Source organism: Salvia hispanica, chromosome 6, assembly GCF_029641045.1.
Source record: "Salvia hispanica isolate PSC_SH4W2 chromosome 6, Shi_PSC_v1, whole genome shotgun sequence".
Lineage (NCBI taxonomy): Eukaryota > Viridiplantae > Streptophyta > Magnoliopsida > Lamiales > Lamiaceae > Salvia > Salvia hispanica.
The window spans coordinates 34,027,311-34,042,389 of NC_142697.1; the positions used below are offsets into that span (position 1 = coordinate 34,027,311).

At 37.9% G+C, this 15,079-nt stretch overlaps 1 protein-coding gene across 1 annotated transcript; it reads right to left on the reverse strand.

Moving 5' to 3' along the window:
- Positions 1-1,263: 1,263 nt before the first annotated feature.
- Positions 1,264-2,841, reverse strand: LOC125199242 (F-box protein At3g07870-like). The gene has a single exon (XM_048097322.2). The coding sequence runs from the start codon at positions 2,839-2,841 to the stop codon at positions 1,717-1,719; it is 1,125 nt and encodes a 374-aa protein (XP_047953279.1). The 3' UTR covers positions 1,264-1,716.
- Positions 2,842-15,079: the final 12,238 nt, after the last annotated feature.

The window sequence follows — 15,079 nt, forward strand, 5'->3', positions numbered from 1 at the left end:
TGCTGTGACGTTTTTTTGGTTCATTTACTCACTTTTTCAATTAAAACTAGGGCAAATTGCTTGTAAAATTATGAATTTTGAATATAGTTTGTTTTTTCCGTAAACTTTAAATGTTGCATGAAAAGTAATGAACTGTATCAGACTGTGTAAATTTTCCATCCGACCCTACATATAAATTTTTGACACAAACTTATCCTACGTGGCTCGCCGGAGGCGTGACATGGCCAATAACAAATTTAGGGTTCAATTTGATTTGTATGTTTATGTCGAGTTGTAAGCTGAGTTCGATTTGTATGTTTATGTCGAGTTGTATGCTGAATTCGATTTGTGGAATTTGATTTGTATGATTTCATTTGTGCTAGTTTTATGTTTGTGATAAGTTCAGAGTCAGAGATTGCAAAGATAGAAGAAAAATCAGAATTAGTTGAGTTTTGTGTCAAGAAATGTCTCCGGCACGCCATGTAGGATAAGTTTGTGTCAGAAATCTATTAGATCGGGTCGGATGAGAAATTTGCACATTCCAATAAAGTTCATGACTTTTCATACAATATTTAAAGTTCACGGAAAAAACCATGCTACGTTGAAAATTCCTAATTTTCCCTTAAAACTACTTGTATATTGTTAATGTAGCCAATTTTTTCTATTTATTTGATAGCATATAAAAATTTAAGAAATTTTTAAAATTATAAAATAAAGTTGCAAAAGATATGTATTATTGTTTGTACGCATATATTATTCCCATAAGATTCAATATGTAGTTGAGAGTATTCAAAAATGGTTTAAAATAATTGGAAAATTTTCCATAATTTAATGAAATACTCATTGATTGTAGATTTATATATCGACTAGTTTCCATGTATAGTTATGCTAGTTGGAATATAAATTTTATAGAGTTCTACTTGTCATATAAGTATTTGTTGGGCATAAGAACTCATTATGTCAAATGTTATGTCTAGACTAGGGAATTTTTTATTGAGAAGTATCATAACCGGTGACAAGCTAATGTATGATTCGTTTGGGGTATTTCTTAACGGAAATCTTCAGTGGCTGGTGGTAGATCCAAAATCCCCATCACAAATTTCTTGCTTTGATCTTGAAACATTTCAAAGCATTTCAACACCTTCTCCCATCATCCTCTTCTGACAAAAGAATACATTGAAGCATGCAAGTTCATTACATATTATTGAAATTTGTTACTGAATATGAATTACTTGATGAAAGGTGAACTAACAGAAGAGCTTGGTAATCTCAAAAACATCACACTTATTCATGCATAAGCAAATGCTCAACTCACATTCCATATTTAATCTCTCTACATTGGAAGTATATTATCTCTTCTGCTCAACCATCTCTCCGGCAGTCTTCCTCTCACATTTATCTTCCAACAGACTCACCAGAGAAATCCCAACCACTATCGGCAATGCTTCCATGCTTACTTGGTTGCAGTTCAATGAAACCTCATTCACTGGCTCCATTCCCTTCTTTGATTACTTAAGGTCTTTCGAAGTACTTCGACTTTGGGGGAAAATAATCTGACGGGAGCTGACTCTCTGGATCAAGAACTCACATTGCTCTCTTCGTTAACGTCAAAAAAAAAAGGACCACTCCGACAAGGATTTCATTTATTACGGACCTGTTTTTCGACCAAATTCGTATTTTGATATTTACTCTTCAATTTTCAACGAGGTTGAGAATCATAAACAACATATATAGAAATCAGAAGTAGCTAACGTTCTCCGTTCCAAAACTCGTGAGAGAGAGAAAGCTCGAGGTATGAACGACTGAATTAGCATAGCCAAACATTTCAATCCGCGAAATAGTTCTTGTCTTACTTGAAGAGTAAAAGAGGGAGAACTCACCGCACGCCATCAACATGTCTCCATCTTTGAACACTTTGAGTGGCCGAACTACTTCATAACTCTGACCCTTATAATCCTCAATTTTGCTAATCACATATTCTTTCCTCCACGATTTCTCGTCTCCATATTCCTTCATCAGCCAGATAACAATCTCATCTTCGGATGAGTTATCACACACGCAGAGGCTTTCCCCCAAAGCAAACACGTCTATCAGAAGCCCTCCTCCTTGATGCGGAGGAGGAGCTGAGAATACGCGAAACATCTCTGTTTCAAGATCAAAGCAAGAAATGACGGGCTTGTTATCTAAATCAAGCACAAGCCAGTGAAGATTTCCATTCAGAAATGCCCCAACGGAATGACAGCTGTACACGAAGGGAGCGGGAGGGGCGACCCTCCTCCATGATCCGGCTCCAACGGTGTACACATGGCACTCAGATTTGGGGATCTGTAATACTCTGTACGTGTCTTGATCCAGTATGCAATCATGGAAAACTCTAACTAACTTATGTTCGTTGCTGACTCTGCTGGCTCCGAATCCAAATGTGACTACTTGAGGGTACGTGTAGTCGAAGTCTTGAGGTGAATGGATTTCTATGTATTCACGGGTGATCGGATTGCATATGGCAAGGGCATTTGGCCTGATGTTGGCGTTGCGCCAGAGAAGGACGCCGTTGGCTGACGTTGATATAAATCCGTGAAGGGGGAGCTTTAAGTTGGTGATGAGGATATTGTAGTGAAGCTCATGGTGCTCGAGATTATGCTCGTCTTTGAATTCGTAGAGTTGTGATGAGAGGAATTCGGGGAAGACGGCTAGGCCGGGGCTGGAGTTGGAAAGATGATGGTTGATGAATTCTTGAGTGGTGAGAAGATCGAGCCATGGCTTGCAAACGGATTTGCATAGGAGAATGGTTGGGACGGAGAGTCGGGAGAGGATGTCAATGGTGATGTGTGATGGTAGATTTGTGAAGAATTCTTCCTTCATTTTGTGGGAGAGTTTTGTATGATAGTAATAAATTTGTTAAATAAATAGGCTGCATTTGTACGGAAATGAATTAGAAAAGTATGGGAGAAAAGACTCTTTGCCTTCCTATTTGGAAAAGTCTTGTTTTTCTTAGAAACGCGTTTATGTAGAACATTCAAAGTAGTTGAAATTTCTTCACACGCCAACAACTGGCTTGTTAATTAGTGCAACGCATTAGAATATTTATAACCAATATAGCTATGCAAGACAAGGTAAGATCATAGTTTGTTAGTGTAAAATTTTATTAGCTAGGCACTTTAAAGAGTTTTTATTTGGATCAACTAGATTTTATTAATACGATCAATAATAGTTCATCGTTTACTTACTCTATCTGACTTCGATCTTATCGGTTGAAGGTGAATCGTCTTACAGTATAAATATCTTTTCGTTATCATATGAACTAGCTAGATTGTTTTCCAAAAATATTACTAGATCTTATAACTTGAAACAATTAAGGTAATTCACAATGCACACGTTATTGTCCGTCCCCTTAACAAGGCATCCCACAACTATCCTATCCTCTGACATCACAGATAGCAAATCGGGTCATCCATCGACCGTTTCGTGATCGAAAAGATCAATTTTTCCTATTCAAGAAGACTTAAATATTTGGTCTAATTTTTAAAATGTTGGGTTAAATACCAAAACTTGAATCACTCTAGCAAAAATGAGTCTATTTGCATATATAGACAGTGCCTCCCAATATATATACTTCACTAGCCAGACAAGATAACAACACAGTAACAAAAGGATAAATCCTAACACCACACTATAATAAAACATTCAACACAAACACATCTTGTACAAATGCAAACACAATAGCAACAAATAGTTTATATTAGAAACAAAAATGTTAAGAAAGAAATAGATAATACAAAAACAAGAAAGAGATATGGTGATTTTTATGAGTATATTTGTAAAGAAGTGGGAGAGAGAATTAATAAAGTAAGGGACATAGAGAAAATACTGAATATGGTGAAATACCAAAGATAAGGATTTCTTACTGTACACGTCCTTCATAAAAATTATACTCATCTTTGTTATTTTGGTGCATCCACAAAAATGAGTCCAATAACTTTGAAAGACAGTGATAACAAAACATAATATGGTCAAACTCGAGCACCGCACAATAAGAAAACCTTCAACACGAACACATCTCCAAAAATTAAGACAACAAAGCGATTTAACAATATAAGCTAGAGCGAGATTATAGACAATAGACCACAACAGTTCATATTTGGTACATCCATATAAATTAGTCAATTTCCATTTATAGACAGTACCGCCAAGAAATATTTAATAGCGCAACACGATTAATGACAAAACATGATAAATCAAACCCAAATACCATAGAATAAGAAAACATCAACCACAAACATGAACTTATAAGAAATTTAAGTTGTATTGACACAACACGACAACAACAAACACTATAAGTAGATTAATATCTACTAGTACGAGATTACATTCTCAATTCCAAAACTCTTTAGTGAGAGAAGGACAGGAGTGAAAACCATGGCATGGGTAAGGTGATTCCGCACATGCAATTCCTCGATCATACGGAATCCTTCCGTAATCCTATTGGAAAAATCAATCGTATTGAGTGATTCATCAATCGGACCAGGACGTTCATCAATCAGATCGAGTTGTTCAATAGTACCTGTCTTGCTGGAGTAGTAGATGAGACGCCTCTTTCTGTAGTCAAAGTCAATGTGTTTCGGCACCATCAACATCAATACGTCACCATCATTGAAAACTTTGATAGGATAAACAGACTTTATTCCGGTGCAAGTACCAAAATCAAAATAAAAAACATTATAACTCAACCTGTTCTCTAAGGTCCAAGATTCCTCAATTCGGTATTCCTTCATCGACCAGAGGTAACTTTCATCATTCCACACGTAAGAAACACACAGACAGTCCCTCAAAACACCCAACTCCACAATTAGGCGCTCATCTATAGCGGCAGGATGAGCAGAGAAGATGCTAAAACATTCAGTGTCAACGTCAAAACTGTTGGGTATCAGCGGTACTCTAGGATCGATACACAAACAGAATTTTATTAAGCTCCCGACAACGGTGTACGAAACACCAATACACAACACAACAGTGGTGTACACAACACCAACACAACACTACGACTCTTGGAGGACACACCTCACAAGACACCCGAGGACACACCTCTAGCTCTACGAGGACACACCTCGCACACTAATTCTCGTAAACACTCACGCACACTTAGCTAGTGCACTCACTCACTCTCTTGTGTACATACTCCTACAATGAAGATTGATGCCTATTTATAGGAGTTCAATGTCGGTTAGCATACAAAATAACCGACATAGTTTAGTACTCCCTCCGTCCCATTGAAGATGACCCACTTTCCTTTTTGGTTTGTCCCAACCAAGATGACCCATTACCAAAAATAGAAACACCTTTATCTCTACTTTATTCTCTCTCTTACTTTACTCTCTCCTCTTAACACACAAAATAAGATTGCATAAAATCCCGTGCCGTCCAAGGAAGGGGTCATCTTCCTTGGGACGGAGGGAGTACTAATTACCTATTCTAGATTAGTCCATACTTAGCCTATTTTCCATACTAAGTCGGTTACAAGGAGCTAGATGCTTCTAGCCAATTCTTTAATTATTTAATATTACCAAATATCTATTTCTTAAATTGCCTAATGTCTTGTCTTTGATTTCTCGGCTTCTCTAGAAGTCGGTGGAGAAATCTTCAACACGCCCCCTCGACACCGACTTCCTTCTTCGTATGTTAAGTTGTTCTTGTAGCTTCTGTAACTTCGAATCACTGAGCTCTTCGGGATATTTACCTTGACACGATTCTTCCGTTGAGTCAGCGTCTCTAAATTTTTCTTCTCTGGACTCCAAAATCTTTTCTAGTTGCTTCAGCTTTGTCGCTTTTTGATCCGCTTCAATCTCTGATACATCCATATCTCCATCTTCTTCATTATCTTATTGTATTTCCGGAAGCTCCACAAGTCGCTCGTCAATTTCCTCCTCAACTTCTAGCAACTCCAGCTTTATTTCTCCATTTGCTTCTCCCCAAGTCTCCTCAATAATATTCCCCTCTTCGTCTTCAATAATCAACATGGAATCGTCAAAGTTCCAATCTTCTTCTTCTATAACGGAGGACACCTGGGACTCCAATTCTCCTTCACTCAGAATAGTTAATGCTTTCACGTCCCATTCCTCTTCATCTGGTGATGCTCCGCTAGTTATCACTGCATGACTTTCTACTGGCTTATTCTCTGACCAACAATACCTGGCTATGTGGCCCTTCTTCCCACAATTATAACATACTCTATCAAATTTTCTTTGAGATTCGTTGCTCCGGCCATCTCTGCGTTATGCTCCCCCTAGCTGAGAACGCCTCTCCTCTCGATCATCTTCTTCTCGTCCACACCATTGATCTCGAATACCTTCGTCCCTTCTACGTTGATATTCTCGATCACCTTCTGCTCTCATGCGCCAGTTATCATTTCTGGCACCGCGGCCTCTATTGCCGATGAACAGAGCTTCTTCCTCATAGTCCTTAACTGCAACTTTAGCTATCTTATCATCCAAAGTCTCTTCGTTGGACAAGATATTCTCTAACTCGTCCAGAGTTGGTTGTGTAGCCCAACCGCGCGTGGCAGTCACAAGACCCTTGAACTCGGGTCTTAGACCATGGATGATGATCCTCCTCATCCTCGTCTAGTTAATCATGTTATCTGGATCTAATTTTGAAATCTCTTCGCATAACGATTTAACTTTAGAAAAGTATGACTTACAGTGAGCTCCCGTTGCGAGATGGAGAATAGCTCATTCTCTAGGCGTTGCAGCTTTGCCTCGTTCTTCTTAGCGAAAACGGTCTTCAGAATCTCCCACGCCTCCTTCAGTGTCATAGCTGACCTGATACGTTGCATCTGCTCGTCTTCTACCGCAACCATCAATACGAACATCGCCTTTCCACATTTCATCTCTCACTCTTTTCGCGCCTTCGCATCACCACTCGGTGGTGTGGTGCTGTCTCCTCCAACAATATCCCATAAGTCCTGGCCTATGAGATAATATCGCATCCGGATACTCCAATTTCCGTAATTGATGCTATTTAGCTTCTCGATGCTATTTGCAACTCCAGAAAAATCCGCCATCTGGTGGTACTGGTGTTCTCCAGCTGTCAACTCCGGCTGAGTAATGACGCCAACAATAATCCCAGACTATTAACTCCGGCAGAGGAGCGACTCCAACAACAGTCCCTGACTGTTAATTCCGGCAGAGTAACGGTTCTCGACCTGCGAAAGAACACCTCAAAATATCACGGCTACAACAACGATCACCACAACTCCACGTGACGTGGCTCTGATACCACTTGTTGGGTATCAGCGGTACTCCAGGATCGACACACAAACAGAATTTTATTAAGCTCCCGACAACGGTGTACGAAACACCAATACACAACACAACAGTGGTGTACACAACACCAACACAACACTACGACTCTTGGAGGACACTCCTCACAAGACACCCGAGGACACACCTCTAGCTCTACGAGGACAAACCTCGCACACTAATTCTCGTACACACTCACGCACACTTAGCTAGTGCACTCACTCACTCTCTTGTGTACATACTCCTACAATGAAGATTGATGCCTATTTATAGGAGTTCAATGTCGGTTAGCATACAAAATAACCGACATAGTTCAGTACTAATTACCTATTCTAGATTAGTCTATACTTAGCCCATTTTCCATACTAAGTCGGTTACAAGGAGCCAGATGCTTCTAGCCAATTCTTTAATTATTTAATATTACAAAATATCTATTCCTTAAATTGCCTAATATCTTGTCTTTGATTTCTCGGCTTCTCTAGAAGTCGGTGGAGAAATCTTCAACAAAAACCACATATCAACAAGGGTCGAGTGGAGTCATACATGATCCAATGGAGGTTTCCGTTACACACAACCCGTCCCTCTAAATTGAATTCAAAACCAGAAGCAGCGCCGGCTTCAACGCGCCTCCATGCTCCCGTTCCGAGGGTGTACACACAATGAGCAGATCCGTCGCGATTGATGCACACGACCTTATATTGCCCACTAATTTGACTCACACAGAATCCAAAACTCAACATATAATTAAAATTAATCGACATGGATTGTTTGGGGCGGCAGAGCTCGATATACTGACGAGTGAGAGGATTCCATATAAAGAGATGGATGCCAGGATGCCCAAACTCAAAGTAAAGAAGAAACAATCCATTAGCTGCGATACCTACCATTGATTCCGGCATTGATTTTCCGAAAGGGATATCGAAACATGTGAGCTAATTGTTGTGAAGTTCATGGAGAATTGGATCTTCGTGTTCCTCCTCGTCTTCATTTTGAATTTGATTTTGATTTTGATCTTCTTCTTCTTCATATACGTGTTTCTCCTCATCCTCAATTTGGACTTCCTCTCCGACTTCGTGGAGATTTTGATTTTGATTTTGGTCTTCTTCTTCTTCTTCTTCTTCATTTTCGTCTTCAAGGACTTCAATTAGGACTTCCTCTTGGATTTGGAAAATTGTGCAACGAGTTGAGCCAATTGTATTTTCGTCCCTCCCAGGCGTCAAGCAAGCTAGGAATTGAGGGGTTTCGGAATCGGAAAGAAGGGATTTGGCGAAATCGAGGGAGCCGAGGAGATTGCGCCATGGTTTGCAGACGCATTTGCTGGTTGCAAGGCTTCGGAGAGGGAGGCGTGAGAGGATGTTGGCGGTGAGCTCTGATGGTAGATTTGTGCAGTAATCACGCCCCATTGATGAAATGGTAGTCGCTGCAGAGCTGCGTACGCTTTGTGAATTGGTAATTAGGGTTTCTTATCAATTCAATTTATCCTTTTTTTTGCTTTTTAAATCCAATTAATTTTGTATTTTTTAAATTTTAAGCCGCCATTTGCTGGAAAGTGAACTTGATAAATTTGATAGAAAAAAAAAAAAAAACAAACACAGGGTCTCCTGCATAAGGGGAAGTAAGGGTAGTGTTGGCTCTGTGTTGTTGGTGGTGCACGAAGCTTGAACACTAGCATCGGACTTGTTAATGATACTGAACTTGGCGTTAGCTCCAACACGGCCTTCTCCAATCCTTTCCACGCGCAATAGCCTCTCAACTTTGCCTCCTTCAAAAGAGCAAGTAGAAACCATCGCTCGCCGTAACAATTGATATGGAGTAAAGCCAATTCGACAAAAAAAAAATAACGAAAAGAGCCGAACACAACAACTGCAACAAAAACTCAAAAGAAGAACCATACTCCGAAGAAACCCTAGACAATCCTATGAACATGCCTACTATATATACCATGATATACACTTTATTTTTCTAGATATCTAGCTAGGAGTATAAAGAGAAGCCATTTATAGGACTTCTACGAACTCTATTCTAGGAAAGTAAGTCAACACATAAATAAATAAGGAAACAATTCCTCAAATTTAAAGTAATCTTCAACAAAATGAATATAATCTCAAGAAATAATGAAGATCGCTAGCTTGATCTCTATCAAGTCCATCGAGTCATTGTTTTGTGTTGCGAGTGTTCATTATGCTCGGGTCCACATTCACCGCACCAACTGATATGGAGAAAAGGCGGTTGTCATCGGAGAAGCTCAAGAAAATCATCTGAAAAGGCCTACTAATCCTCTCACTAAGGCATATGGTTTGCACCGATTACATATGATCTTTTCTGGATGCCCCGCCTAACCTCCTAGTCTATCCTTTTATGGTATGTTTGGTACATGGAATTGAAATTGAATTGGAATTCAATTCCAAATTCTTTGTATGACAAAATGAAATAATTGATATGGAATTGAATTTTAAAAATTGTGCGAGAACACAATACACACGTTGCACAATCATTAAATATACAAACACATACTCACTAAAAACACACTGCGCGCGCGCACACACACTACATAACTCACTAAGTGGCCGATCTAGGGGGCAGGAGGGGGCGGTCGCCCCCTCCTGGCCATTTGGAGAGCCTAAACTTTTCTTTGAATCGAGCCAAAAATAGCATATCCGCTCCCTCCGTGGAGTGTAGAAACCCAATGGTTTGGTTGTTAGATTTATAACTAAAAGGTCTAGGGTTAAACCCTCATTAAGAACAAAATGTTTTCCATTCTTTACTTTTTTATTTTACCAATTCATATTTATGTATTAGTTAAAATCATTTTAAATCTTTTGTTAAATTTTCTTTTGTCCTAAACTACTTATAATTTGTGATTTACACATCTTATTCTCTGTGAACCAAAATAAACATTTTAAATGTTTTTGAAATCTAAAATATTTACTACATTCCTTATATCACTTTTGTATATACTCCCTTCGTCCCCGATTAAGAGTCACATTTTTCCATTTCGGTCCGTCCCCAATTAAGAGTCACACCTCATTTAGACCATAAATAGTAAGTAGGTCCTACATTCCACTAACTCTGTTTACTCACATTTTATTAAAAAATCAATATAAAAAAATGGGTTTCACATTCCACTAACTTTTTCAACCAACTTTTCTTTACATTTTTTTAAATCCATGCCCGGTTAAAGTGTGACTCCTAATCGGGGACGGAGAGAGTAATATTTACAATGGTTTTGAATGCATATAATAATTACAATAATTTTATATTTTAAAATGAATAATACTTATTTGCAAGCTAATAGTACATGTTTATATTTTACTAACTAAGCTAGTACTACTTAAATATTAATATAATATTATTTAATTTATTATTAAAAATAATGCTATTAAATTTAATATTAAATATTTAAATATTAAATCTATTAATATTTAAAATACTAAATTCCGCCCCGCCATCTCTGGATCCGCCATTACACACACTATAACACTCACAATCAAGGACGGAACCACCAGCGGCTAAGCCAACGCTCCAACGGGGGCTTGGCCGGTCCCAAAAACCTCTCACCTATGGTCTCCCTCCGCTCCGGCCCCCCGACGCCCTAGTATTGAATCCAAAATACTTACAGTAAGCGGCGCACAAAATTTTAAGGAAGAAGATGATTTATAATTGGGCTTCGAATCACGTAGTATTATTAGTTGTTGGGCCTTAACTTTTATCATATTTTTAGAACTATTTTCTAGTATTAAATTTTAACCAAGCCCAATCGTAGACAATTACACCGTTGTCAAGCTGATAAATTCTTTTTCACCAATTTTGTTCTTTTCTTTTTAATTTACTTTTTTTTTCTCATTTTATTTTCATTTTTTCAACCACGAGTGGGAAACTTGTCACCAAATTGTCCAAATTTTAATTCTTAAAAGCATATAAAGTTTGCAAGCACAATGATTTCAATCTCCTCACCATAAACATAATGTTTCATGTTAAAATATTTAAAGTACAAAGCACACAATATTCATCGATTTAATAATCAATTTTATAGATTTCATTATTTTATTTTTTTTCATGACGTAGAAATGTAGAATCAATTAAAAGATGAATAACTAATTTACAACAACTATTTTAGTTTTGATTCTAATACATCTTTCTATAGATGTATTTTGATTTTAACGAAACAATAAATCGAATTATATGCATAGTATAGTCGTATATTAACTATTTATTTAAATATTATTATTATTTTCAATATTGTAATAATATTATTATTTTATTAAATTTCAACACCGGCTTATTTGTATTTCTGCTTCCGTCCCTGCTAACAGTACACACACTACATATCACATGTGTGTATGAGTGTGTGCAGTGTGTGCGAATGTGTGTGTGAGTGTGTGCAGTGTGTGTGTGAACGTGTGTGCAGAGTGTGTGTAAGAATGTGTGAATGTGTGTGTAAGAGTGTGTGCGTTGTGTATGAATATGTGCAGTGTGTGTATTTTAATAAATATTTGGAACTCTACTATTTGGAAAGGAGGGGTTTCGGAATCGGAAAGAAGGGATTTGGTGAAATCGAGAGAGCCGAGGAGATTGCACCATGGTTTGCAAACGCATTTGCTGATTGCAATGCTTCGGAGAGGGAGTGTGAGAGGATGTTAGTGGTGAGTTCTGATGGTAGATTTGTGAAGAAATCATGCCGCGCGATTGATGGATTGAATCACTGCTTGAAGAAGAAGGTCTTGGCATTAAGGCACCTCATAAACATATTGGAGGTTACAACATATGAAAGGCCAATGGTCTTAAGGAAATGAAAGGATTAGACCTCTCACATTTCCACATGTTTTTCTTACAATGGTAGATTTGTAAAGTAATCACAATACACACACTATACCACTCACAATACACACACTACACACACTACATGCCATGTGTGTATGAGTGTGCACGTGTGTTTTTTCAATGTGTGTGTGTGCGCGCACGTGTGTGAGTGTGTGCAGTTTGTGTGTGTGTGCAGAGTGATGTGGATTTGTGCAGTGTGTGAATGTGTGTAGTGTGTATAATTTAATAAATATTTGAAATGCTACTACTTTTGATATGCAATTCAAATTGTAAAATTGGAGGATTTGGAATTGTAATTTAATTCCAAATCAAATAATTTTTATGATACCAAAAACTGGATTTGGAATTGAAGGCTCCAATTCCAATTCCACACATCCATTTCCGTGTACCAATTGGAGCCTTATAGAAGTTTACATGATTGTCTAAATAAGTTACTGTGAAAATTGTAATCTCACAATTTTTTTTTTTTTTACTTTCCAAATATTGTTCTTAGTTAGAGTGAAAATTGAATTGATAATAAAACATATATAGATGAACAATTAGAACGTACAAACCGATTGCTGGGATTAAGAGTCAAAGAACTTGAACAAGAAATACACCAAGAGCACAAGAATTACGTGGTTCGGTTCAAGAACCTACATCCACGAAAAAGAGAGACTTGATATTTATTAATCACAGCTACACAGATTACAAACAATTGAGCTCATCGCTGAGCACTATACACTACTTCGAATCACAATCCCACACCTGAAAACGCGATCATAGTAGGAAGAAAACCTCTACATATGATACGGAGCAAAAGTTGAGAGGACTGTATGCCCTCGATAATATGTCGGTATAAGTAGCATATTGCCGGGCAGCCATGATAAATTTGAAGAATAGTAACGGTAACGAGAATGTAAACAAGAACACAATAGAAATTAGATGTCTGGTAATTCCACTATTGAACAACTATGTTGTAAAATATCGCTATGAATTTATTTGATTGAATAAATCAAACTACATGTCTATTCGACACAACAAGGCCAAACCCGAACACTAAACGACATAGAAGCCTTAGAAACCGAAAACTACACAGATAAACAAACCATCGACACGAACACATGTATGTAGACTAAAGTTATGGACTAAAACGAAATCACATTCTCAAATCCAAAATTCTTGAGTGAGAGAAGGCTGGGATTAAAAATCAGGGCACAACCCTTCACATTTGCATCCTTAAACATATCGACGTGTTGAAGAGTTATTGTCTTGTTGGAGTAGTAGAACAGAATAGAATTGTCCACCAACATCAAAACGTCACCATCTTTAAAATGTTTAATTGCTTCAATAGATAAATAATGCCTGCGAAAGTAGCAACCAAAACCATTAGTACTTATCTTGAACTCTATGGTCCAAGATTCATCAACTTGGTATTCCTTCATCATCCAGATGACAATATCATAGTTGTAGAGTGTGTAGTAAGAATAACACAGGTCCCTCAAAACAGACAATTTCCAAATTCCAATTCCAGCCAAGGAAGAGAGAAGATGCTAAAATGTTCTGTTTCAAAGTCAAAACCACAAATCAAATTGATGCGACTCGAATCATATCCCATCCAATGGAGGTTGCCATTTCATAACAAGCGTCCAACCAAATGAAATCTGAAACCAGAAGCCGCGCCGGCTTCAAGGCGCCTCCGTGTTCTTGTCCCGAGGATGTATACACAATGAGAAGCAAGCCATTCACAGAGATACCCCTTAGTCCTTTGATGCCTTCCATTAGTCCTTTGATCTCCAAATCTGTGAGCAGATGGTAGTGAAGATCATGGCTCTCGAAATAGTCTTCGTCTTCAATTTCGAAAATCGTGCACCGAGTTGACTCGGTTGATTTTAAGCGAACTAGGACGGCTGGGGACGAAATCTTCGGACTGCAAAAGATCGCTCCATGGTTTGCAAACGCATTTGCTGATTGCAAGGCTTTTGATAGAGAGGTGTGAGAGGATGTTGATGGTGAGTTCTAATGGTAGATTTGTGATATAATCAGTCTCCATTAATGGTGCAAATAGAGAGAAGACGAAGCGGCTGCGTATATTTTGTGAATTAAGAGTTAGGGTTCTTCCCATCACTTTTTATATTAGTTTATTTATTAGCTTATTTACTTTTTCTAAAATTAATACTCTTTCCATTCTATACTAATGTCGACGTTTCTTTTTGGCACGGATATTAAGAAAAATTGTGCTAGGTGAGTTAAGTAAAGAGAGAATAAAGTGGAAAATGAAAAAGGTATAGAGGTGAAGATAGAAAAAAGTAAGAAAGAGTAAAGTGAGAGTGGAGAAATGTGTTGACTTTTACTAAAAAGGGAAATGAATCTATTACTATGTAACGTACCAAAATCACTCTATTACTAAAACATGATCACACTCTCGAATCCAAATTTCTTGAGTGAGAAAAAGGCTAGGAGTAAATACCAGGGAACGACCTATCTCATATGCATCCTCAAACTTATCAACTTGTTGAAGAGTTTTGGTTTTGTTGGAGTAGTGGCATAGACTATCTTCGTCCCGCAAAACAAAATGTCACTATCCATAAAAATTTTAATCACTTCAACCAATTCATAATGCCAATCAATACACAAATCAAAATTATGCATTTTGTACTCCATAGTCCAAGATTCATCGACTTGGTATTCCTTCATCATCCAGATGACAATTTCATAGTGGTGTGTATAAGAATAACACAAGAAGTCCCTCAAAACACACAATTCCCCCTTTCCAATTCCCGCATTAGGAAGAGAGAATATGCTAAAACGCTCTGTTTCAAGGTCTAAACTACAAATCCATTTGATATGACTCGAATCAACTACTATCCAATGGAGGTTGCCATTACATGCTATGCATCCAACTGAATGGAATTCGAAACCAGAAGCCGAGCCGGCTTCAAGGCGCCTCCATGTTCCTGTTCGGAGGGTGTACACATAATGAGAGTCGGATTTAGGGAACGTAT